We start from the raw sequence: 26,792 nt of genomic DNA, 5'->3' as shown, positions 1-26,792 counted from the left end.
AAATTCATGGGAGAGAAGAGCAACTTTATCTTTCACTGGTTTTTATTTTTTATTTTATTTTATTATTTTAATTTTTTTAATACTTGCTAGTGGATCGTGTGATGTGTTACTATTTGCCATTGCTGATGGTGATGAAATTGTCAAAGGGTTAAATACATCATTTGTTTCTTGGTTATGTAATTTGCATTTTTTTTTATCAAATTATTTTATGGGGTTTTCAAAAGTGACAAAAATAATCAGGAAAAGTACATATATCTTCTTCAAATAACCTCATCATATGGTATGTTACGTGTTCAGATCGCCACTTAGGATCAATAAAACATTATCACATGTTCATTCTTACTAGTTTCATCATATCACTTTAAGAATAATAAAAAAAAAGGCAAAAATACAAAATAAATTAATTTGATTATACCGCTTTGCAATAAGCTCCATAAGGTATAAAAAATATTATGAGAACTCCATGTGGAAGGCAAAAACAACAAATAAATCCCTACGCCCAACTTTTATCTAATTTTGACATGAACCCTTAAATGCTATATCCGCACCAATTATGACACACCATTCGTACTAAAAAAAAATTATAAATATAGTCATACAAAATATATATATATAAAAGTAGAACATAAATAATCAAGTCACCTCCTTCGGCCAAATAGGGATGGCCAAGCCACCCCAAATTGGCCACCTAGGGGTTGGCCAAATGGCTAGGTGTACAACAATGTTAAAAGCCCAAGTTTTGTAGAAAGATATCTTCCAGGCACTCCAAAACATCCAGTTATGCTAAATGCCTTGGGTTCAGTGTGCTAGGATATCGACCACCAATATTACTGAACCAATGCTGTATATCTAACCAAAAAGGTCTGACATTATTATTTATTTTTTTTTTTCTGCTAAGCAATTTGAAGAAGAGTGGATGAGAATCAATAAGCATAATCCCACGCTCGCCTCAATATGGTAGTTTGAGTACTTGTTAAACCATCATCCTTATCCAAAAAAGAAAAAAAAAAAAAGAAAAAAGGGCAAATGGCATTTTTTTCCCAGAAAATTAGACTAGGTACAGTAGGCATAAAAGTGAGTGAAGGCAAAGAATCAATTTCCCCTTTAAGCAAAGACAAAGTTGCTGTAGCAACAACCTTCCTGCCCAAACCCTCCAACCAAAAGAAACCACCCAGATTGAAATATCTTGAAAACCTTCTAATTACATGAAGACTAGCATTTGAAGAACCATCAATTAAACAGCTCTCTCTATTCACAGTGGTATCTTCGCTTAAGTTTCTAATAGGTCTCCTCAAACCCTCTTGAAGAATGAAAGAATGTTGCCTTGCTTAGGATCTTTCGAGTTCCCTGCTTTCTTGTTTCCTACTTTGCCTGTTGGATTGGACGGCACAGTGTTTCCTATCGCCGGCGACTTCTTAGCTGCAGGAGGCCTGGATTCATAAACCCAATATTTAGAGCCTATTGACATTGAAAGCTATCTTAAAGCAAAAGAATAGTATCGACATGAATAATCTAGTGCACTCACAAGCATAATAATAAGTTTGTCATAGATAATCAACTTAAGGGCATTACAATCAACCAAACTACTGCCTCAATTACTTGTTCTCACATATTGAGCACACAATTCCTAAGGGGTGCGGTAGAAAGAACTAGATCTACTCACAAGCATCTGACTTAAACACCTTGAATCTCTCCACAAATTTTATGCAATGGCTCCAAATCTGATTTTCCTATTTCATTTGTGAAGCCCACACTGCCTAAATTGCAACATCGGCAACAGCTAACCTCCATAAGATATGGCCCAACATTTTGGCTCCATTCATTCCAATTGCACAAGAACCTCGGCAAAAGTTGGATTTAGTCAGTAAGATGTGGTGTTCATCTTTAAGGCTGTAATGTCTAGTCCCTATAATCCAACTACATGCGTGATACGAAATGAATGAAAGGTGGACCAAGCAATTAAAAAGAAAAGAAAAAAAGTGATGGTTGACTATCCCAACCAAACATTGCATTAATCAATAGAAGCACAACTTGCAAGTTCTGTATACGTGTATTTCTTGCAAAACATAAATGGAAAAGATTATGCATATAATTAACCTGTTAACAGTATTGCTGAATGTAGAGCTGTCAGATTTCTTCGTTGTACTACTGTCAGCTTTCTTTGCTTCTGCCTCTTCACCATCCCAGATTACCTCAGTTACTGGATCAAGAAATGAACATATAATTATAAATAAAGCAAGATAAAATTATGATTAGAAAGAAAAGCAAGAAAAAAATATAAATGAAAATGTATGACTAACAGAATTGGCTGTCGAGAGTTTGGTTTACAGAGGGCATTTATGAAAGGTTTGCAGAAGACGATATCTTTTTTCCCCCTTTTATTTTAGTTTATCAGGAGCACTAGTGTTAGACTGATGTTTTAATAAACCAATTAATATAGAGTAGGCTTCTATTTTCAAATATTAAAAGGTTTAAAATGTGCAGCTTTAAACTGAAAAATAGATCTTAAATCTTAAATATTAATTAGTTATCATAAGAGCAGCTTGCCAGTGCCAACCAAATTGAGAGTAGTGTACCAAGATGGATTACCTAGGAAAAATATATATATGAATTTACTTACGAAACATATCAGTTAGAATATAAAAGGTATCTTGAGGCTTTTAGGTTGATTAGGATTAGGATTAGGTAGTGAATTTCCAAAGGAGAAACAATTACTACCATGCCAAGTCATTTAATGTAAACAGGTATGCTTGGAAACTGAGGATCAAAACATGTGTGTACCTTCTCTTCCCCGCTCGTCAATCCGTGTCTTCAACACTTTTCTCCTTTTTGGGGAATTTGGAGCAGCAAGTGTCTCTTTATCCTCCTTATTTAAATCGCTTTCTGGAACACAGATTTGTACTTTCTCTGGAGAGGAAGTCCCAGCATTTGCGCCCTTGCTGATAACTGAAGAATCCTCTCCCAGTGGTAGGTTAGATTCTTTGTCAGTAACCATTTCTTCCTTGACCTTTGATTTATTTTCTATTTCCTTCTCAGAGTTCAAATTGGATTTCTCGGAAACCAAAATTTTGGAGCTTTGTTTCAAATCTAGAGATGATTGACCCTTTGGAATATCTGGTGATGCTAAATTGACTGCATCTTCATATTCATCTTCATCTGATAAATCAAAAACAACCCTCCTTTTTCTACTTCCTTCGCCATTGGAAGCTCTCTTAAAATTGATTTTTTCACCATCATCATCACTGCTGCCACCATCTAGAGCTTCACGAGCACATATTTGAGCTTCCGCATTAGCTACTAAAACATAAAAGGAAGAAGAATCATTAATAGGTAAACGAAAAAGGTGAGCTAAGAAAATAATTATTGGTTGTAGAACAGTAGTTTGCATTCTAAAATTCATATCAGAAAAACATATGTTAGGACTGTTAAAGTGTTGATTAAATTTATCTCTTCCTATCAGCCTAAACTTTTGGGATAATTGGTAATTTAACATGATATCAGAACCAAAGGTCTTGAGTTCGAACCTTGACTCTATCATTTACTATCTATTTAAATTAAATATTTTACGTGTTGGGTCTCACCTATCAAAATGGAGTTTAAGCCCACACGTGAGGAGGAGTGTTAAAGTATTGATTAAGTGATTAAATTTACCTCTTCCTATAACTTAAGCTTTTGGGATAAATAGTAGTTTAACAAGGACTAACGCCTCTTTTATGGTCAAACAGTCTAAACTTCAAATTTTAACCACATAGGATAAACTGAATGGAGACCAACCTGTCGGATTTGCAATGACATTATTATTTTCTGGAGGGACACTAGGCTTTGACTTCGCAGATGCTCGACCCCAAAAATTAGCCAATGAACCTCCGGTGTCAGAAGTGCTTTTACCATTCTGAACTTTCTTTTTCCCAGCAGGCAAGGGAGGGACTTTTTCTTTGTCTGCAGGAGGCTTGGTACTCTGACCATGAACCCCTGTGCCAGTGATTTCGCTTTCAGTATCTTTTACCACATTGGGAGACTGCAGACCAACTTTTTGGCTAGATTGCTCTACTTTATAATGCTGAAGATGAGGAACCGTGGTATTTTGATACACAGAACTACTTTTGGATTGCCCAATGCCTCCAGCAGTTTTGGGCAGTGGATTTGCAATCATACCAGGTGTTCCCTCCACATTCCGCTGTACAAAGGAATTGGAAATCCCACAGAATCTGAAGAAGCATTGCAGTAAGCATCAAGGAAGAATTAATAAATATTTTAAACTCATGCATACATCCACATAAATGGAAAGACTAAAATTACTACTAATCACAAAAAAGAAAAAAGAAAAAGAGTTGACCATTATTACTTTGATCAACCTTTTATCTTAATGCTTTCAAACATGAATTTTAAAAGAAACAAAGTCCAAAACAACTTTGTGATGTATATAGTTATGAAAGCAAAAGGGTGTCCTGTTTTTGACCCTTACGGGATTTTCTTTGTTTCAGGTGGTTGGGGGCTGTTTTTTGCTGCATATATAGTCAAAGTTACAATTTGATGTACCATTTTAAAGGATGCTTTTCAGATATCCCTCTTCATCTTAAAAAGCAATGAAAGAGTTCTGGCAGGCTGCTAAGAGTCTCAATAGTTACAGTAACCACCTAATCTGAGACAATAAACAAATTTTACTAGATAAAAGTAAAAAGGCCATTTGCACCTTAAGATATGACAAAGAATGGCATGCACAAGCACGCATGTGAGCTTAAATTATAAAACATGCTAACCTGTTATCTCTCAAGCAATTGTCAACTGTAAAGTGCTGCTTAAAGAGCTCTTCAGCTTGTACAAATTCGGAATTCCAAAGTGCAGCTGGATCCTTTGGAATGCAAGATTGCACACTATAAACCTGAACTGAACAATTTCCATCAAATTCTCGTTTGGCTTCTGCATAAGTTCAGGAAGAATGCGCCCCACGTTAGCTTCTATTTCTTTATGTTGACAAAGGACCCTTATTCCATAATGAACAGACATGGAATTCTCTATATTTACCAATAATACTGTTCTTCAATAGAACATCAGTTTTTCTTTTTCCATTCTGCACATGCAACTGACGGTTTGATTGTGGTGGAATTAGAAAGTGATTGTGCACAAAATGAAATTTGAAAAGTAACTGACAGTTTATGATTTCACACAATGATTGGCCAGGATGTAGTGACATATATTGAAAACTTAATAAAATGTATTTCTTGAGTTAAAATAAGTGACTTCCTTAAGTTGACCTTGTGATTGTTTCAATTAATAATTTCCAATAAAAGCAAAAGAATCCCATATAATAGTAATTTAGTGCTTCGTGCATGCACAAGAAAGACTTGGTAATTAGCAATCTACATACTTGCACAGATAGACAACTTCTTGTTTAAAAGCATAGGCCAATGTGTGATATGTGTTATACATATGCCTAATCTCGGCAGACTAAATTTTGGTTGATGCAATAAATAGATATTTTCCTCACATAATATTGCCTTATCTGGCATATCCCACTTACCAACACCTATCACTTTGTGCTCTATAAATAGGATCCACTGTAATATAAATATTTAAGCAATTCAATAAACTATAACCCTGTCAGGCATTTCTTATGGTGGATGTATGTATCTAAGGCTGAACCACCTTAGATCCTTGTCTTCTTTATTCTCTCTTCTCCAAATACTCTTTCATACTATTTCTTTTTTCTTTTTTCTTTTTTTTAATATGGTACCCGAACAATGACCTTGAGTTCAACCCTAACTCTATAACTTAATTTCCAATTCAAGTTAATATTCAACGTGTTAGGTCTCACTTGTTCCCCTTGCATCCGTCATACTCCCACATGCTGCCACTCAATTTATTTTCTCTACATTTCATCATTGGATCTGGGCTCATATGGTACTGATCTTCCAAACCGTGGAAGGATCATATTATAGAAAACAACATGTGCTCTAACGCGCCTCCTTACATAGCCATGCGCCATGCACATCTTTTCTATTGTTTGATCACGTCTGACGCATGTCAAGCAACCACATGCTCTACGCGCGTCCAGAGTTCAATGCTCCTGCCAGTTCTGGGCCAAATTCAACCTGTTTTCTCTTGGGTGGTCTCTTATTCACAACTAGCCCAAAATCTTTAGACCAGTCCACAATTTAACCCAATCCACGACAACTTGGCCCATTTCTACCTGGTCTTGCTTAGCACAAATTAAGCTTGATTAGTTGGATTAGATCTGAGTTCGACTAGATCTAGATATGTCAGCCCTTATCCATTTATTACCCACAGGATCTGAATTTCCCCCTATCATATCGAGATCCAACCACAAAAAAAAAAAAATAAAAAAAATAGAAAACCAGCAAATAAAATCTTCCAAAGAAAAAAAAGAAGCCAAATCCTTTGATTTTCACTCAAGTTTTCCCCTTAGAATTTGAGGGAGGATGTTAATATATAAATAAAAATTTTCCTTATATAATATTGCTTTATCTAGCACACCTCACCTACCAGTTTGTGTTCTATAAAAGGATTTATTGTAATAAGATATATTCAAATAATTCAATTAAAATGTACCCCTAATGGTCATTTCTTACAGTGGACATCTCTAAGGCTAAACCACCTCAAATCCTTGTCCTCTTCTTAATCTCGTATCAAAATATTATTCCATATTATTGATTTCATTTATTTTAACAATTCCATCATGTACTCTTGAACCAACTTAGCAAACACAAAAGTAGGCATATGCATGCTCTGGCTACTTGCAAAAACAATTTTATTATATATTTCTAATAAGGTCTTAAATAATGTACTACACTGGCGAATAATTTACATACATAATTTATTGTTCTTATATTTGAATTTATACAATCAAAAAATATTAACATTATATATAGGATTATCACTAACCACCTATATAATGAAGCTTGTTGCCTAAGTAAGGGCATTATCAGTAAACTTCTCTGGTTAAAAAGGATGTGTAGACAATGCTACATCCAATGAGCACAGGGGTAAGGTAAGAAACTCCAATTGGTTCATTATTTTCTCATGCTGGCATGGCAATCACTTGGAAAGAAAGACATTGTTGGAGAGAGAGAGGAAAGGAAGATGAACCCCAATTCTCACAAAGGCCCCAACTGCTGAAAAATAAAAACACATTTTAAACTTCTCTGGTTAAAAGGATGTGTAGGAATGCTATAAATAAACAAAAAGCACAGGGTACGGAAAGAAACTCCACTTATTGCATTACTTTCTTATCCTGAAATGGCAATCATTTGGAAAGCTAGATAGTGTTGGACATGAAAAGGTTAAAAAGGTAAATAAATGAGTATAGAGAGGAAGGGAAGGTGATAAGCGTCTGCAACACCCAACTATCACAGAGCTTCCACAACTGCTGAAAAAGAACAACACATTTTCTAGAAAAAAGTATGTGTAGTTCTGTGCTCATTCCTCAAACCGAGTTTTCCCATAATCACCAAATATCCTCTTGAATATCTAACCCCTCAAAACCTCTCTCTGATACACACTAATACACACTGAAATGGTTCTTTGAGCTCAAATTCACATGGGGAAAAACATGAGTTGAAACAGCAAGAAGAAACATACAAAGCTATAACAGATGATACTAAATAAAACTGAAATGCCAAAACAGGAATAGTTTATCAGCTTATATAATTAATGAGAAAGCTTCTCTGAGTAGCACACACATTTTTCTTCTTAGGAAAATGATTGATACTATACCCCCTCCATTCTCTCACCCTCTCTCTCTCTCTCTCTCTCTCTACTCCCTTAAATAACACATTACAAAATGTCATCATAATAACAACCATAGAATAAAATGTCACCTGCAAGTTTAGGACTAGAAACAAGCCTTATATGGTAATTTGGAGGATCACCCTCTTCAACCAGCCAGACAAAGCATATACCACTTCCAACCCACTTCTGTGTTTTTCAACAAACTCCTGAAGCAACCTATGCATAGAAACAATCAACTATTTGTAAAACGGAAAACTGTGCAAACCCTAGACAGCAAGTCTACAAACACAGGCTTGATGAGGGTGGTTCCTACCTCTTTGCAGAATTTGATGGCACCAAATAATTGCGACTCAACCACTTGTAGGAAACCTGAAACAGAATGTGACATAGCGAAAAGGTTAGAATAGCATATCCCATGTCAAACTCAGAATTCTCATCTTACAAGCTCAACATGTTGAATGGCAACTGTCTAAAGTAGACTACAACAAGAATACGATCATGTGCAGTTGTAAGTAAGATATTAATGTAATATCTAAACAAGAGAAGAAGAGTAAGGATCAGAACTCAGAACACAATGGTCTCTGTTCTTTGAATGGTAAAGGTCAATAAAATTTATTGATATATAAGTCTCCGATCTGGTCGTTAACTGAAAAAATTCAATTCCTTTTTCATTTATTTACATTTTGTAAATCTTTCTTTAACAAACCACCCAAATCACAGGTCTCCACATAGCACCAAATTCATGTTCCAAACCTAATCTCTAACATCTTTTCACCACACCCATCTTTCTACACCTCCTACATATACACACAAAATCTAGAACACTACACTCCCCAAGAAGTTGTATCGCACTAAAATTGAAAAGTTTACTTCAAAAGCGGCGAATTTATCAAACCCTTAGAAAATTAGCACCGCAGAAAAGGGATTCTTTGCAGTAATATCCCGAATTAAGAGCGTGAATTTCATGGATTAGGCTAAGATTACGATGAATATAGAGAAAGTGTTGCAAAGAGGACGAGGTTGTTACCACTTGAAGTTTGTCGGAGACAAGGGGCTCGATCTCTTCGAGTATGCCTAGGGTTTCGATCTGCGCCATACTTTTTTCTCTTCTCTTGCAGAAATAGAAGGACGAGAAAAATAGAGTATGAAAGTGATAAGAATTTCTTTTTTTTTTTTTTTTTAGTAAAAATAAGATGGTGATGAATTTATGATTAACGAGTTTCCCTCCGCAAGGGCTCTCGTTTTCCCGCCATTCTCTGAGTTTTGGGGGTTCCTCATTGGGTAATTCCGTAATTCTAGACGTATCCTTCGTGTCCTCCTCCCATGATCCCCGCTGACGTGGTGTGGCTTTGCCACGTCAGTCCCTTTTTTTATTAAAAAAAAAATTTCAAAAAAACCTGTGCAAATATACGTCCGAGGAAACATTTCTCCCCCAAATTCTTCTCTCCTCACCGACCGCCACCCACAAGCACCGCCGACCACCAGCTACCACCCACCGCCACCAGGTACCTGTTAAGAGTCATTTAGATGACTCGTCAATTAGCACATCTACCAGCACACCTTCACAGTCAGATCAGCAGATATTAATTAAGCTGATCTCCAGCCCATGTTTCATGGGACAGCCGTGTAATAAGATGATAGAAGTCTCCTCTGTTCTTCTTCTTTTAGTACCCTGGCCTCTTTGTATCACACTTGTATAACTCTCACGTGGACTTTCCCTTTGTGTCTTGCCCTCTCTGCGTTCTTTGCAATTTAGTTGTATAGAGTTTGTCTATAAATGATAATGAAACTCTCTGTTTTTGGTTAAGTTCCAAAAACAGATTCTTCAATTTTTCAGTACCTCCATCTCCATCTCCGGCCACCAGGTAGCCCCATCTCCATCTCCTCCCCCCACCCCCACCCCCTCACCGACGACCCTCCAAGTTCACCCACCGACGGTTCAAAACCACCAGGTACCTCCACATTCAGCTCTCTCTCTCTCTCTCTCTCTCTCTGAGTCTGTGGTGCATTTGAATGAAACTGCTGTCTTTCTTCCCCGATATGTATTTTTCAGTTTGTAATTGACAACCAAGTGCTCCATTGTCTCTATCAACTTCTTACACAAAATCACAGAAAAGCATCAAGAAAGAAGCTTTTTGGACAATGTCAAGTATCACAGCTTGGCATTAATAGAGGTCAAATACAGGTGCAGAATTCTCTTTGTAAATGATGTAGCATGAAGTTTCTCCAATGTGTCAAACTATGGAAATGGGACCGACCAAATCCACACTACTCATCATCTTTTGGTTGCATGATAGTGTTGGTCGATTACGATTTGCACAAAATTTGATAACTGAGCATGTTTTTCGGGTGTTTGTTTCTGGGTTTTGGTTCTTGTCTCCAATTTTTTATTATTATTATATATATATTTTTTTAATGCAATGACATGTTTAACTTTTAACATTACAGTGGTTGCAATTTTCCCTTGTTATGCGGGGCTTTGTGGTTTAATTAATTGTAATGGTTCTTGGTCAAAGTTTGTCATCAATGTCTGCTTTTGTTAAACCGTTCTCCTAGTTGGAGCTGTTCAAAGCAGTAAGGGTACTATGTAAACTCTACTAATTAGTGGTGTTGCCGCTCAATCAAGTAATTATTGCAAAGCAAGGGGTAAAAAGGAAAAAGAAAATAGAACATGTAAGCTGTGAAAGAAACACTGTTACGTGAATGATTTTTGATGAAACAAACACGTAAAGAGAATAGATGTTAGGTTATAAAGGAACTTAAACCTTTAAATGTATTAAATTTTGACGAAATCTAAAATTTATTTTTCAAACTCAAGGTTTGGGATTAATTTTGTAACAATTAATTCTGTTAGCTAGCTTCATATCTTTAAATCGACAATTAAATGCATAGTAAAAATGAAAAAATAAGTAAAATAAATTACTCTAATAATAATATTTAAATTTTAATCCATGCTTCTATATGTATAAAGATACCATATTATCGAAGGCTAAAGAAAACTGTGCCTATATATATTGCATGCAATTTTGTGGTACAATGTGCGCAACGACAACCGTAATGTCATCGATCCTTCTCTCGACATGCCTCGGCCCTACCGACAGAGTCGCAGTTGCGAAAGGGCGGTCTCTGGTTCTGTCCAGCGAGTTACTCCACGCCAAGTTTGCAATACTCAAAGCCAACTCCATTGGGTTCACACCTTCTAAAGTTTCCCGATTTAGGACATCTTCGATGTCTGCCGGGTTCACATTGTCGGAAAGCCCGTCGGTGCCAAGAACTACGATGTCTCCTGCGACAACCGCCACGCTTGTCTCTACACCTGAATATGGCCGATCACATCCCTTGCTGTTGAAGGAATGTTGTTGTATGGGGGATTGATACGCAACCGTATTGGCCCTGAAAATCATAAACCCACAGTGTCCCACATTTACAAAACGCAAGATATTGTCGTTACCGAGCATTCCAATGCAGGCTGTGGATGAGCCTTTGGCGTTGGTATTCAAGAAAGCTTTGTTTAAAACACTTTTTACATCTGCGACTCCATCGGGCTGCTGATGGACCGCCGCAGAAGCGTTGATCATGAGTTCTCGCGCGTACTCGCCGGCGTCCACACCCCTCGCAGCAGCCCAACTGCCGACGCCATCGGCCACGCCGATTGCCTGCTTCTCCTTGGAAACGAAGTAAGCGTCATCGCCTCGAGGATTGAGTGGATCGTCTTTAGGAATGTAGAACGCTCCGCAAACCATCTTCAAACTTTCCTCGTGACTTTCTTCTTCGGGAGTTTCTTCGGTGACGATCTTCTTGGGATGGGAGCAGAGAGAACCCAGCGATTGAAGTGCACGACGCAGATGGAATTTTAGGGGAGCCATGGATGGAGCGTAATTGGAATGGACAATGCGAATATGGGGAAAGATTGGGATATATATATATATATATATATATATATAGCCTTACACCTGTGTGAGATAGACATGAAGTATTGTTCTAGATATATATTCTAATTAATACTATTACTACTTCTTCCCTGGAGTCTCCTTATCCGTCACTAACACTTACTCTGTTGGTTAATGGCTAGGATTTTCTATAAAAGATCAAAATACTTTAAGATAATTTAAATATCACAGATTAGTATTATCATTACAATAATTTATTTTACAAGTTTTTTCAAAATATAAAAGGGGTAGGTTTTTTAAAAATCTAAAGTCTAGGTTCTCTTAGAACCTAAATTTTATCCCCGTTACGTGTTTGCAAAAATCATTCACTTACGTAACAGTTCTTCCCCCTGGCCAACACCTTCCTCCCATTTTTTTTTTTTAATGTAATGACATGTACAACTTTTAACATTATATTAAAGTGGTTGCAATTTTCCCTTGTTATGTGGGGGCTTTGTGGTTTAATTAATTGTAATGGTTCTTGCTCGAAGTTTGCCATCAATGTCTGCTTTTGTTAGACCATTCTCTTGTCAACTGCACAAAACTAGACGCCATTACACAGAAAGAAAAATCAAATATTGGGAAAATCCCAACTCTTTTGTACTGCAAATGGATAAATACTCCCACGTACAAAGCCACGTTCCAACATATAATACATTTGTTTTCTATGATTCTGAATGCCTATTTAAACCACCAATCAAATTCAAACCACATAGAAAGACAAGAAATGTATACAAGATTGGTTTTAATTTCTTGAACCTCCTTGTCTAACAAGAATTGCGTATAGGAGTTGATTCCACGTATCAGGGACACCAGGAAGACACCAGTGGCTGCAATCGTTTCCCCTTTTGCCTTCGAACCCATAAATAGAAGGGTGTCCATCTTTTCTCATTTGCGATAATGTAGTCACGTCCAGCAATGTCACAGCACCTGAAACTTTTCTCAACACATGCTTTAACACATCTCTCGCCGCCGGCGAACCCCCTGGATACCTTGAACCACTCAACGGTTGTGTTTCTCCACTGCAGGTTGTAGAATTTGACTCATTCCAGTCTTCGCCGCTGCTCCATCACAAGGGCAATATTAATTTTTCTTAGAAAAGTACATCCGGTATCAAACTACCAATTCATTGTCAATATGCTTCCCAAATAAACCAATTGTGTTAATGTTTTCCCACAATAACAAAAATATCTTTTATAAAAAAATTTCTTAAAATATTATATATATAAACATATAACCAAAATTTGTCAATTTTTTGTTTGTGTTTTTACTTTTATTTTGTATTTAATTTATAAGGATTTTTTTATAACATTTATCTTTAATAATCCTTAGAATTATAATTGATATTTCATATGTTTTTGTTAAAAAATTGACGGAGATATTACAAAATCATCTGATTGGAAAACGACTTAACCCAGAATTAAACTATTATTGAAAAAATTTAAAAATTAAGGAAATTAATTGAAAACGTGTCAAAATTTAGAGTACTATTAAATTGTACTTTTTCTTATACTATTAATTAAATAATTAAATAAATTTTTTTTTTCCCAATTCAAGATAAAAAAAAGTTACAATTAATTTAAACTTTTAGAATAAACATTGAAAGAACACTTACGCGTAATGGGTGGGAGAAATTCCTTGAAAGAAGACTTTGGTGACCTTAGGATCAACGTTAGATTCCACCCACTTTGTCCAAGTTGTTAGTGCCTTTGAAAAAGCAACCAAACGATTCATATCTTTCCGTATCATGCCTCCTTCTTCAACGTAGTCCCATCTGCAATTTTGAAACAATCCATATTAGCACAGAAAATTTCTGTCCACTACGAAAATGTTACTGCTGGTCTTACGGTTGTTTGTGTCCTTTATGGAGCCACCAGTGCCAGGTGTTGAAGATGAGCATGTCATATCCTTTCCATTCATGTCCATTGCCAATGGAGTCAAGCTTTAGAACCGTCCCAATCTTTTCTTGTACTAGATCAACTAGAAATGCATTGCGAGAATACATCAACGAAACTCCATGCTCCTGAAACATCCATCCAAATCATATATATATATATATACTACATAAACATATACATTTGGAAACACCAAAAATGAGACATGAAGATTGTTGATGTCCATGCATGTAGTGATTTATCTTAATTAGTGGGGTTGCCTTAGTGTGACGCATGATTGAAGTAGGTTCGCGGGTCCGGATCCGAATCCAACATAATACATGAGAGCTAAGAGTCTAAGACCGTACTTTCGATAATAATTAGAAGCAAAGGGTTTTCTCAACATTAATGAGTAACTTCGTAATTCGTCAAAAAATCCTCGATATCGATCAGAAATTGAAGCTATATATAATGAGATTTTAGTGTGATGTATCTTAGTGGGGTTGCTTTAGTGTTACTCATTGTGGGATTTATTCCCATTAAAGATGGAGAGAGTTTACCTAATTCCGTTGGTGGGTAATGATGCATGGCTTTAATTGGTGAAGAGTCATATCTGATTGTCGTAGAAAGGTCGTGATCATGTATATGTGCATGATAATAAAATCGAATAAGTACTAGTTAATTAATTTGTCCCAAAGGTTGTAATCAAGATGGTTGCACGTAAGTGTCATTATTGTTCTAATATATGATATGATATATTTTCTTATAGGATAATTATTAATTATTTTTTAGAAAATTTCACATTCTCTTAAATTAAAAAAAGTGTTCATTTAGAGTTACTATCTTTTAAAAGTTTACAGTGTCAATCATCGTGTCAAAATTGATAAGTGAAATCCCCAAAATACTTTTGAGATGTTTATAAAATTACAAAAATACCTTGAATTTGGACGGAAGTATTTTAAGAATTTCACTTTTTCTGTTAATTAGGACTTAAAGCTGAATTTGGACAAGATAGTTGAACTTTTGAAAGATAATAACCTTAAATTGATACATTTTAAAGTTTAAGGGTATGATTGCAAAAATGATGAAAAATCTGAAGTGGTAAGTAAAGTTTTTTCATTATGTTTTAAGATTGATTGTAATTAGGTTTGATGGACGGACCATATATACTTATTTTTATTTACCACAGTTTTCATATAAATAAGAGTTTTTGTACGGTAAATATTATAAAAAAAAAAAATAAGAGCAAGATGTAGCCAATTTGAGCTTCGGCTTGTCTCCGAGAGGTTTGGCATTCGAATGCTTTCGAAACCAAATGCTTGTAAATGAATTAATTAAGTAAACAAAATGGAATAATCGCTAGATCCATGATATATAATTATCATGTTTGAGTGGAAAAGTTGAAGCCAATATTAATTCATCCAAAAAAAAAAAAAAAAAGTTGAATAATCCAATTTGATGAAGAAAAGTACCTGGAAAGTAAACGTGGAGAGACCGCCTTTTCTGTTGAGAGTGAAGTTTGTTTTGGGTACTGACACATGTAGCATGCATGTGAGAGATTGCCATTGGTTGAGGCTTAGAGAGTCCCCTACGAATAATATCTTCTTCCCCTTTAACCTTCTCAAGAAATCCAGACCATTGAATCTACACGACAATATACATACTATGTAAATGAGAAATCTATTAATGATGATGTTATCATGCATGGACACTAGATGGCTAAAACACAAGCCCTTTTATATATGGTAAGATAATGTTACATTAAAATATTAAAATATAAATCAAAGAAAAGGGTTAATTGAGGGCCCAACAATTACCCCCAAAACAGCTAATAACCATTTGATAAAAGTATCAAATGGGAACGTACGTACCTTGGCAATGCACAACCGCGAGGCTTCCATCTATATTTGAGATAAACGTCATCAGGCCGTCCATTTTTCCTGCAATCAAATTCCTTCTCGATGAACGAGCAGGCTGCTGAGCGGTACAGAGGATAAGAATGATCATAAATCCAACTCCCCTCGTACAAATCACATCCATCCGAAACTAAGTTTCTCAACTCCTCAGCTTCGGCATTGTTTCGGTCATGAAGGCAAGAAATGATAAGCAAAACAGCAAAAGAAAATGAGAAAAAGCTTTGAAATTTCTGCCCCATTGTCTCTGTGTGTGTGTGTGTGTTTGAGAGCGGGTGAGGATTGAGGAATGAGGCGCGCAGAAATATAGCGTGATGTTGAAGGGTGAAGACAGTTATCCATGAAAAAGACTTTAATATGTTAGGTGATGTATCTCTATTTGGCTCACTTTAAGACAAAGAAACTAATTATCTTTGCTCTTTTCTTTTCCGTTGCTAGGCTAGCTAGTAGGGTTGTTGTCGGGACCTCCTTTGGTAACGTGTGGCCAAACTTCTCATCATTTCTTTGCATATATAAATTTCTTACAAACCGTTTCATACGAATTTTTCATATATATATATATATATAACTGGAATGAAAACCCACGATTTTGTCTTTTAACTTAATTCATATTGGCTTGCACAAGTAGCTTAAGAGAATTACGGACTACTGAAATGGAGACTTATATTCTCCACCGACAAAATAAACAACCAGCCTCATATCCATACGCCCAAGCCTAATTTTTGACTGATTAGAAAAAAAAAAAAAGGCCTAATATTTGGGCCCGCAAGCCCAACAACTTGAGGGCACATGGACGGACATAGCGGAAGATGCAACAAAATCTCCATGATTATGAAACCACAAATCACTATCTTAAAGAAGGAAAGGAACACTCACTACGAAGAAGAATCACTTAAAATAAGATTATTTTACCAAAAGCGAGGATATCCATAAATCTAATTTAAGTACTGAGGTGGTGTCGTCGACTCCCTCCCTTTTTTGCAGCATGTTACTCTGATTTTGGTATCTTGCTGAAATCTTGAATTGAGGACTAAACATGGATGGTCAATGATTGATTTTTTGCATCAACAAAAGAATGTGTTTTTAGCATACTAAAGAACACATAACACTTTCATTGAGTTAAATAAAATCTGTCCTTTCTTTTTCTTTTGCATGTTTTTTATGTTTATGGGCTCATAGTAATAGCATATATAGTTATTTTACATGCTATATATATCCCTTCTAAGGGAAGGCTCCTTTTTCCTGTCTTTGTCAGGTTCATAGTGGCCGGATAGACAATACAAAAGAAATAAATGTAGCAGAAAATATGTAGTCTTGCAAGGTTTGTCGGCAGCAATGTGGCCGCAACAGCCTTGCTCTGTTTTTGGCATGTTAGCAAGTACAGGTAAAATATCAGCATAAAGATTTTTTTTTTTTTTTTTTTGAACTCTATCTCCATATTTCTGTCAAAAAAAAAAAATAAAAAAATCATCATATGGCATTTATACTGACTGTTAAAAATCAACAATGAAAATTGTAATATTATATTAGGAAATGTTCTGATCCTTTATCTTGAAATCCTTTGAATTTTTAAAATTGTAGGATAACTCTGTCAAAATTTTTACCGTTATTTTTGAATTAAATGATTCAGGATTTTTCACAGAAAATATTTTCATTTGTGAGATGTAATGAATCAAGAATTGTTTTTTAAAATAATAAATATAAATTGTCGAGAGTTAATTTTTTACTGCTAGCCCATATGGGGCAATCCCATCCAGCAGACGAGCCAAGATCGAATCGAGCCACGGCCCACGGAAATGGGCCCAAAAGTCAACAAATTGAGGGAAGTCGCAACCTTCCCACCACGACCTAGCCCATATGCTACTATGAATGGCCTATATATGGAGGCTTTTTTTTTTTTTTTTTTGGACCATTGATTTGAGTTTGCGTTCTAGAGCATTTGGAAGCCTATATCTTCTTGTTAAAGAATTTTTTTTTGTGATTGATGTTTTTTTTTTTTTTTTTTTCTTTTGACATGTCTACACAAGAGGGAGAGAGAGATTTAAACTAGTAACATCCACTTCATTAGGCGTGGTCACAGTCAATTGAGCTACTTTTTGGAGACATGCGATTGAAGAATATTACAAATTATTCTAATAGTTAATGTGAATCTAATCATATGCTAACTCATGTCAGCAAGTTGTAAAAGAGTTATAAATCCAACTTAGAGGATGTCAATGCTCAGGAAATGCTCAAATTAGAATAACTATAAGTTTTTGTGTATATATATATATCACTCTAGAAACCAGCAAAGATAAAGGGTTGAAGTGGGAAGATTTTATATCATTTGAGTTGCTTACATTTATTCAAACATAAAATTAATCTATTAAAGTCTAACGAATAGTGTTTGAAATAAGGAATCTTCAATGAATAGCCTGAAAAAATGCATCCAATTTTCAGTGTAAAATCCATGAATGTTCAAAGAATAAGATTGTAAAGAATGTGGTTCCAAGTATCAGGAACACCGGCAAGACACCAATGGCTGCAGTCCATTCCGGTTGGGCCGCCGAGGCCGTAAATAGAAGGATGGCCATCTTTACGCAGCAGGGAGAGAAGAGTTACATCAAGCAATATGACTGGCGTTGTGATCTTGCTCAATGCACCCTTGAGGACGCCCACAGCCGGTGGCAAACCTCCAGGATATCTTGACCCTAACAATGGCTGCTTCTGCCCCACGCAGCTCTTTGCACTTGGCTCATTCCATAGGCTACCACTATGGTATAGATAAATGGAAAGCATCGTGAGAGCTCGTGTATATATATATTGATTATTTTTGTTAATTGATTTTCCTAATCAAGTAGCTTTTGATTAATGTAATTTATTATTACATTAATTTTTCTTTAGAGGAAGATATTTTAGCTTTAGAGGGTAGTAATATTCATTTTTTTCAAGTCATCCTTTATAGAGCATACAATCGACCTCCTAAACCCTAAATTCATGTGGAAATGGCAAAATAAAAAATAAAATAAAAAAGAAAGCAAAATATCTTAGATGACGGAAGTGAGTAGTTTTTTTTTTTTTTTTTTGTTTTTTCTAGCAAACATGGGAAGGCAGAGGGGGTGATCACTAGACCAAAACAATACCCAGAAGAAAGTCTGGCCAGACAACCTAACAATAAGCTTCAATACAACTAAATCGGTGTGAGTAAACATAAATTAAAAGCAAATGTGCCAAATTAAGCCCCAAACGCTTAATTACATTTTTAAAAATAGTATTTTCACACATTTTAAAATCACAAATCCAAATGAACCCGAACAATAACATCAAAATTAATTAAGGTAGATAGTTGCAACTTGCAAGTTAGGAAAGTGTAGTTAATTCACCAACTTAAGTCGGTAATGAGTTTTACATTTTCAAAATATTATTATTATTATTATTTTTATATATATATTCTTATTCTATCAAATAATAGTTAAGTTTAAATTAAGCTGAATTTAGACAGATTATGCAACCCAAAATAATTTTAATTTGAGTCTACAAATATTGTATATTGAATAAAATAAGTTCAAAATTGATATGATTTTATTTTAGATTCATCAAAACTTAACCAGACTATGATATTTTCCAAATTCTAATAATAACATTATATTGGATGCAAGACTTAAAAATATGCATATTACTACGGGCAAATTCTGTTTAAAGTCTAGATTAGGTTTTATAGATCTAAATAATGTATATATTGCCACATAATTAATAAGTTGGCATGTCATTAATTTAAAAATGTTAAATAACGTAACACTATACTATTAAATACAACAAAAATAAAATCTAGACCGATAAAATAAAGATATTTAGAATAAGATTATGTGAAGAGATCGAGAGCTTAGCTTACTTGTAATGGGAAGGGGAAATTCCTTGGAAGAAAACCCTAGTCTTGGCAGGATCAATGTTTGAATCCACCCACCCAGCCCATGTTGCAAGTGCCGTCTCAAAAGCAACCATACGGTCCATGTCCTTCATTATTTGTCTCCCTACTTGGATGTAATCCCATCTGAATTACAATCAATACAATTTTGTTTTTTCTCAAACTAGAAAAAAAGAAAAGAAAACTCAATTAATTATAACATGGGATCGTACGGTTGAGAAGGCCCCCTTCGGTTCCACCAGTGCCACGTGTTGAAGATGAGCATGTCGATGTTTTTCCATAGCTTGCCTCCCTCAATGGAATCAAGCTTCAAGACCCGACCAATTTTTTCTCGTACAACGTCCACTAAATACACGTTCCGATCAAGCATCACTTTCACTCCATAATCCTGTAATATTATTAATTTAACGTCAAAATAAAATAAAATAAATAATTGGTCCTTTTTTTATTTTTTATTTTTTATTAATGAAGTTCTTAATAAGTTCATCCACCAAACAAAACCAAAGCAAACAAAAAATTTGAGAAAAAGGTGAGACAGTTGGATTCCTGATGCCTTGTCAGGCTGGCAGGAAGTTAACATGGGGGTGATTGCCTTGTCTTTCTTTAATATTTTGTATTAAGATATAATTGGGGGTGGTTGAAACTTGAATGGTGGGTGGTAATTGAAACCAAATTATATGGGAGAGAAAAGGGAAAGGTGGCACAGAGGTGCAGTCACTGATGATTGCACCTTCAACTTGCAAAAAAAAAAAAAATAAAATAAAATAACATATACCCTCTTGATTTATTATTCAATTTATAATATTTTTAAAAAATTTCAATTAAATTTTGAATAAAACAATATTTAAATTTTAGATCTAATTGTAATTTTTAATATCATGTTAACAAATATCAAAGTGAGGGCGAAAGTGAGAGCGGTGTATTTTTTCCAAGAAAAGCAAAAGAAAAAGAAAAATTCCAGCAAGAGTGGGGGAGATGAAGAGGACAACCCACGAAAGCTGTTACGCACAGTAGCTACTTTAATTAAAGCGGGAAGTAAGAGGACCACAGGATTTGCTGGCCAGATGATTGATTGGCAAATGTCCATGTCATCCTTTAAATGTGATTTTGAAAGGTGAGAGTGCAATGAGTAGAAAGGTTCCATTCAACTACTTATCGGTTCCCGCCTTTCCCGCAAAACAAAGGCAGAAAATTTCACGTGAAATCGGCCATGGACAAAACAAAGCCCCGACCTTTTTTATTTATATTTTCCTAATTGGGATAATTTAAAAATAGGGGAAAAAAAAGAGAGTAGTGAAAATGGCATACCGTGAATGTAAAAATGGAAAGGTCTTCTTGTCTTGTTAAATTGTATTTAGCGTAGGGGGCGGCAACATGAAGCATGCATGTCAACGATTGCCACTGGTTTCTGCTAAGCGAATCTCCCACGAACATTATGCTCTTCCCTCGAAATCTTTCCAAAAAATCTTGACCATTAAATCTACAAAACCCACAAAAAATAAATAAATAAATTGTGTAGGTATTATATTTGATACGAAATGGTGAAACCTAGGAATTGGGATCTCTGATGTTGCTTATAATTGGAACAATAATTGTTATACAGTTCATAGAAGACTCATTCCAACAAGTGAGTCTAGTTAATTGTTGTCTAAATCAATAACAATTAGAAACATTATTTAAGTGTTTGGCAAAAGACTTGAAAAAGGAAGTGGACAGAAACAGTAGCAGATTTGATTGATGTCAGAAGACAAGTAAGAATGTTTTGTATGAAAAAAAAATAAAAAATTGTTTTATAATAATTTTTTTATTTGAATAATAATAAAAAATGATTGATATAATGTAAAAAGTAAGAATGTTGAGATTGATTTTGAGAAATTTTTTTAGAGGTTTTAGGATGTTTGGGTCCTCTTTCCGGTTCAATTCTTTGCCAAACATAGCCGTATAATTGAAGTTGTGCTTAAAAAAAAAATGTAAAAGCTACACACTTCACGCCTGAAAAGAAAAAAAAGAGAAAGAACTTTGCAGAACAAAAGTCAGGGACCTAAAGGGAGAAAAGAAAAAGTCAGGGGCTGAAATTGGAAATACGTCACAAGACATCTCTACCATTGATGTGTTTATTTTGTTTTTTCCTGAGTGGGCGGTGAAAGAACAGCTTCGTCACAGTTGGCTAAAAGAGAATAAATGTCATGATTACATTTAACTCAACCGTATTCTGTAAAAACCCAAAAAGCGCTCAACTTTTTCTCAGCTAAAATTAATGAATAATGTGCGGAAACAAGTGAGGGACAACTGGAGGCCGACAAGGTTCACTTTGTGCCGTCAAAACATTCTATTTCAATTCATTCAACAAATCAGCATGTGACCGCTCAATTATATGTGTTGAAAAAATAAAAAAATGATTCAAGTTCACGTGATTTCTCTTATATATAACTTGTTGAATATGTATACATTTCTCATTTTAGAGCACTAAGCAGTTTTTCAACTATTTTTTCTCAATTTAAGAAATAAAACTACTTTTTAATTGTTTATAAAAAAAATACTTCACAATAAGTTTTATTATTTTTTCTTATATGAATGTTTCTTAATGCATTAAAAAGTACTGTAAATATCCTTTGATGTTGGTTAAATTTAGGACTTTTGGGTGTTTTTTTTTTTGTAGTTTTTTTAGGATTTTCTCTTAAAAAAATGAAAGAAATGAATTATAGAGAGTCTGTTGTTAATGCTCTTATGAGTTTGTGACACACTTTTAAAATAATAAATCTTATGAGATGGTGAGACATTATTTGAAAACAAACTTTTAAAAAACAAATTTAAAACTTGTAGCACTCCTCTAATGATATATTTCTTAACTTGGAAGATTTCGTTTGTTGAAAATTTTGAAATTTAATAATAATGTTGGTGGCTGGAGATCCATGGTGTCGAAATTATACAACTGTAGTTTCATTACGTGAAGGGTCGACTCATTGACTTCTTTGTCCTTAAAGTCACAATAATTCAACCACACAAAATCCATCCAAAAAGTTATAATATAATGTTTCGATGTCGATGTGCATGACAGAAGTACATATCTCACATATATATAATCCAAATAAAAGTTTTTTCCTTTTTTCTCGGGTTAAAAAGAAGCTCAAAAACATTAAACATAAATGGCGTGAAAAGCAATAGCAGAAAATACATATTCACGTTTTCAAAGGGTAATTTAATTGACCGGAAACTACGTCTTATAAAATAAAAGTCATTAGTTTGAATTCTATTCTCAAGCAATATTTAATTTAAAATTTTATAAAAATTTTAAGACCAGAAAAGTTATTTGATTTATTTTACCGTCGGTTTTAACGCAAACTCTAACCGAAGGTGAATATTACCGGAGTTGGAGGTTCAAGGATTGTAAATTGTAATTGAAAACTTGTAAACTTTAGAGAGTCGTGTCAGAAAGGCTTTGTGAAGTTTCTCCAAAATAATATCTTCCAAGAATTAATCACAATCATATGATATTTAATCCTAAGCAGGAGATTAAAAAGGGTACAGTACTTTTGCAGCGAGCAATGAGAAACAAAAGGAAAAACATGAAGAAGAAGATAAAAGGACGGCGTACCTAAGTAGATTACAGCTGAGGGGCTGCCATCTGTACTCGGTGTAATCCAGATCCCGGCGGCCGTTCTTCTGGCAACTGAACTCCCGCTCAATGAAGGGACATGCAGCTGGATCGTAAAGCGGGTACGATTTGTCCACCACCCATCTCCCCGTGAACAAATCGCACTGATCACTTGCAGCATTTGCCTTGTGATGATGAATAACAAGAAGAAAAAGAAGAAGCAGTGTGTGCGGCAGAGTGCTAATATGAACCAAGAAACTCATTTTCATAAACCTTTTCAAATCAAAGTAGAAAGAAAGAGAGAGAGAGAGAGAATATAATAAAGTAAGAAAAAAGGTTTAAAGGGAAAGGGGAATAATAATAGCAATGGCGATGAGAAACCTCCCTATTATATTTAGCAAATTATAAGTAACTAGACATACAAGGTCGTCCAACGGGATTTGGTTTCCTTATATTGCTAGCGAGAGAGAGAGAGAGAGAGAGAGAGAGAGAGGGGTGGCGACAGATCAAATGGTCCACCGGGATAAACAGCTTCTGTTATTTATGCTTTGGGTTGTGAAATCTTTTAATGCAGGGATTCTTATTTTTTACTTTTCAGTGAATTGCAGGGATTTTGTTTTTAATTTTTTTCTGAGCTAAAATAAAGGAACAGGAAAGGAGATGAAAAACATAAAACACGGGAAAGGGGACGGCATCTCAACAATAAGCTCGATACAACTTATTCAGTGTAGGCAAAAACAGTAAAAAATAATGTCAAATTATTACCACGGCTGGAGTTATTAAAACAAAAAGCCCAGATTGATCGCCAGTGTGGGAACTACCTCTCACGGCCAGAAAATAAGTTTTGAAAATTTAGGTTATTTATGTCTTAAATTTAGTCTGTTCAGAACAAATTTATTTTATAACTGAAGTTGTAGTTGTACATGAGTTAGCGAAAACTGATGTCATAAATAGGATTTGATTGTAAAATTTTTTTTATTGTATCCATGATTTTATAATTTTATATCATTTGACTATGTTTTATTAGATCTTTATACTATGTGATTTATGCTCTTGATTTTTTTATCAATGAATTCTAATTTTTTTTTTCTTTAAAAAAAAAGTCGAGATTGATAGCATGTAAAAGCGGTATAAGCATAATTGCAGGGATTTGGTTTAAAATGAAAGACTGGGCACATAATGGTTATTATAAGGTAAATCTGCAGATTTTGATATTAGGGAAAATTTAAAATTAATTTTGGGATTAATAAAAATTAAAAAGACAGATTTTAAAACAATGTTTTTTTCTTTCCTAATATTCATATTAAGACGTATGTTTACATTTATAGACTTGTACAGTTGTACATGGTCAATTGGCCATGGTTTACAACAAATTATTATTATTTTAAGAGATTACAACAATATTTAAAATACAAAAAGTAAAAAAATGGAGGCGTGGATCTTGTTTGGGCCCGTCAGCCACAAAGGCCCTAAGGAAAGTCCACAACCTCGGCCCGTCTCCTCTATAGACCCTTTGTGAATTTTCCATATTATCTCTATTACAATACAAAGAAAGAAATCTCTCATGTTTCCATGTCAAGAAAAATCAATAAAAATCAAATCTATGTAAAACTAATTATATTTATCATAAGAGTGTATCGATCAGATCTTTTATAGGGTTAAATTTTAAGAGTAATATTAAATGACATTTCTATGTCCGTTTTGTGTTCCTCCAAAATTATTGTGACTTTTAAATTTATCATTCGATTTGTAGTAAATTACTATTGAATTTTGATCTAATAATGATTTTAAAAGTCATATTAATTTTGAAAGGACACAATTAAGAACATGAGAATGACATTTAACATTACTCTTTCTGAAATTTCAAATGTAACCAATATAAAAGGCGATCTTCCCTTTCTATTTATCAGTAATTAAGTGTCTGCCTGAGCAACGCTACCGAGGCTTTGGGAAGGTCTGAATAGGAGGGCACTCATCTTGAGACAAGGGACAGCTAACAAGATTATGATGAGTTGGAACACTAAGTTGGTTAGATTAATTAGTTTATATAAAGAGGTTCATGAACATTAAGTTGGTTAGATTAATTATATTGTTGTTTTATTTTGTTATGAAGTTAGAACTGAAATGTATTAATTCACTACACTGCTTGTATAAATAGGTGAAACCTTGTATTAAAAATTCAATCAAGCAAATTAAAGGGCCTTACTTCTTCTGACCCTGAGTCATCCTATTCTACTCTATTTATATTAGAGAAAAATTATAAAAAAAAAAAAAAAAAAAGAGGGAAAGAAAGAAGAGAAATGGGTTCGAAACTTGCATTTGGTTGGGCTTGCTTGTTAACATCTTTGATGGTATTGGTTACCGGAGTTCGAGGCCAAGTCAAAAACTTCAACGTGATGAACTATAGTGCTGTTGCTGATGGAGCAGCTGATAACAGTCAGGTAATTATTCATATGACGTTGCCTGCCTTTTATTTTCTCTTAATTTCATAGAATCAAATTATTTTGTGAATATTATTCTATACGTTAATTTTTGGGTTAATGATAGCAAATATGTTTTCGAAATATTTATTTATTTTTTTTTTCTTTCTTCTTAGGCATTTCTTAAGGCGTGGAAAGAAGCATGTGAATGGAAGGGAAGTGGTAGGGTTTTGATCCCTCCCGGGTTATACATGGTGAACTCAGTGAGATTTGAGGGTCCATGCAAAGGCTCGGTGAGCGTCGTGATCGGAGGGCTTCTCAAGGCTCCTGCTGATCCATCCAAGTTCTCAACTGATAGTTGGATTAATTTTCGATATGTTGACCATTTGACGGTCAGTGGTGGCACCTTGGACGGCCAAGGACAGGTAGCTTGGGGCCTTAACGACTGCAGCAAGAATTCTAATTGCCCTAGGCTAGCTACGGTAAGTTTTTGCTTATTTAAAAAAAAAAAAATTTTCCACCTTTTTTCTTCATATAAATAGAACCTTATCTTTGAATTGAATAGAAAGCCTTAGGGTTCGTTTTTAAAAAAATAATCTGTGTTTTTTAAAAAAATTGTAATTTTGGAGTGCTTGAGATTGCGATTTTAAAAACGCAAATTTTAAAATCGTGGAAAATTCTGCGATTTCTATAAGCTGGCTAGAGGTACTTATTTGAAAAGGTGCAAATTTAAACCAAAATCAACATTTCGCTTAAAACAATATTTGAGGCAATATTTACCTATTTGGCCATAAAACCTCAATTATCACTACAAGAAACTGACTCATCAGGGGCGACTTATTAGGGGCAACTATACTCAACTATTAGGGGCGACTTTTGAAAGTCGCCCCTAATAGTTCCAAGTGGACGCTAATAGCCGACCCAAAAGATGAATAATAGCGTCCACTCTACAGTGGACGCTAATAACTCGACCCTAATATTTTCGCGGGAAATATTCAAAAGGCGGGAAAAAGACCATTAGCGTCGACTTTCCAAGTCGACGCTAATGGTTACTTATTAGAGTGGACGCTGAAGTATGTGTAGGAATTAAAAAAAAAAAAAAAAAAAAAAATTTTATTCACCAATAGAGTGGACGCTGAAGAATGATCATTAGGGTCGACTTTAGAGTCGACCCTAATGCCTAAGTATTAGGGTCGACAAAGTCGACCCTAAAGAGTATGTGTAGGAATTAAAAAGAAAATAATAATAATAATTTTATTCACCAATAGCGTCCACTCAAAGTGGACGCTGAAGAGTGATCATTAGGGTCGACTTTATAGTCGACCCTAATGCCTAAGTATTAGGGTCGACAAAGTCGACCCTAAAGAGTATGTGGAGGAATTAAAAAAAACAAAAAAAAAATAATTTT

General features: G+C 34.8%; 5 protein-coding genes across 5 annotated transcripts in view; 1 reads left to right on the top strand and 4 right to left on the bottom strand.

The window, feature by feature from the left end:
- Positions 1-1,075: 1,075 nt before the first annotated feature.
- LOC132175142 (uncharacterized) lies at positions 1,076-8,990 on the bottom strand. The gene is given in 9 exon segments (XM_059586981.1): positions 1,076-1,430; positions 2,098-2,200; positions 2,782-3,297; positions 3,775-4,208; positions 4,761-4,920; positions 7,839-7,890; positions 7,893-7,965; positions 8,063-8,118; positions 8,777-8,990. Coding segments are annotated over 9 exon segments (1,602 nt in total). The 5' UTR covers positions 8,846-8,990; the 3' UTR covers positions 1,076-1,291.
- A 1,764-nt stretch (positions 8,991-10,754) lies between these two features.
- On the bottom strand, positions 10,755-11,615 carry LOC132174453 (probable protein phosphatase 2C 55). The gene has a single exon (XM_059586107.1). The coding sequence runs from the start codon at positions 11,613-11,615 to the stop codon at positions 10,755-10,757; it is 861 nt and encodes a 286-aa protein (XP_059442090.1).
- Positions 11,616-12,245: 630 nt separating this feature from the next.
- LOC132175057 (protein trichome birefringence-like 41) lies at positions 12,246-15,765 on the bottom strand. The gene is made up of 5 exons (XM_059586866.1): positions 15,424-15,765; positions 15,025-15,196; positions 13,526-13,701; positions 13,294-13,452; positions 12,246-12,739 (listed from the first exon to the last, which is right to left on the bottom strand). Exons 1-5 carry the CDS (start codon positions 15,705-15,707, stop codon positions 12,424-12,426), a joined length of 1,107 nt encoding a protein of 368 aa, XP_059442849.1. The 5' UTR covers positions 15,708-15,765; the 3' UTR covers positions 12,246-12,423.
- A 2,012-nt stretch (positions 15,766-17,777) lies between these two features.
- Positions 17,778-23,448, bottom strand: LOC132174974 (protein trichome birefringence-like 41). Its single transcript, XM_059586755.1, has 5 exons — positions 22,965-23,448; positions 20,678-20,849; positions 19,582-19,757; positions 19,337-19,495; positions 17,778-18,217 (listed from the first exon to the last, which is right to left on the bottom strand). The coding sequence occupies exons 1-5, from the start codon at positions 23,231-23,233 to the stop codon at positions 17,923-17,925; spliced, it is 1,071 nt and encodes a 356-aa protein (XP_059442738.1). The 5' UTR covers positions 23,234-23,448; the 3' UTR covers positions 17,778-17,922.
- A 1,816-nt stretch (positions 23,449-25,264) lies between these two features.
- LOC132174452 (exopolygalacturonase-like) overlaps positions 25,265-26,792 on the top strand; it is an 8,230-nt gene continuing 6,702 nt past the window's right edge. Inside the window, exon 1 of the mRNA XM_059586105.1 lies at positions 25,265-25,405. Coding sequence (XP_059442088.1) covers positions 25,265-25,405 — 141 coding nt within the window. The remainder of the gene's footprint in view (positions 25,406-26,792) is intronic.

The sequence above is a fragment of the Corylus avellana genome, chromosome ca3 (assembly GCF_901000735.1).
Source record: "Corylus avellana chromosome ca3, CavTom2PMs-1.0".
Classification (NCBI taxonomy): Eukaryota; Viridiplantae; Streptophyta; class Magnoliopsida; order Fagales; family Betulaceae; genus Corylus; species Corylus avellana.
This window is presented reverse-complemented; position numbering and strand designations above follow the sequence as displayed.

What these genes read in the sequence shown, in the direction of transcription:
- LOC132174453 (XM_059586107.1), bottom strand. Translation starts at nt 11,615, where the DNA reads ATGGCTCCCCTAAAATTCCATCTGCGTCGTGCACTTCAATCGCTGGGT.
- LOC132175057 (XM_059586866.1), bottom strand. Translation starts at nt 15,707, where the DNA reads ATGGGGCAGAAATTTCAAAGCTTTTTCTCATTTTCTTTTGCTGTTTTG. An exon ending in TCTCCACGTTTACTTTCCAG is followed by an intron (nt 13,702 to 15,024) that starts GTACTTTTCTTC and finishes TGGATGTTTCAG; the next exon opens with GAGCATGGAGTTTCGTTGAT. An exon ending in ATTTCTCCCACCCATTACGC is followed by an intron (nt 12,740 to 13,293) that starts GTAAGTGTTCTT and finishes GTGATGGAGCAG; the next exon opens with CGGCGAAGACTGGAATGAGT.
- LOC132174974 (XM_059586755.1), bottom strand. Translation starts at nt 23,233, where the DNA reads ATGAAAATGAGTTTCTTGGTTCATATTAGCACTCTGCCGCACACACTG. An exon ending in CTCAGCTGTAATCTACTTAG is followed by an intron (nt 20,850 to 22,964) that starts GTACGCCGTCCT and finishes TGGGTTTTGTAG; the next exon opens with ATTTAATGGTCAAGATTTTT. An exon ending in TTTCCATTTTTACATTCACG is followed by an intron (nt 19,758 to 20,677) that starts GTATGCCATTTT and finishes ATAATATTACAG; the next exon opens with GATTATGGAGTGAAAGTGAT.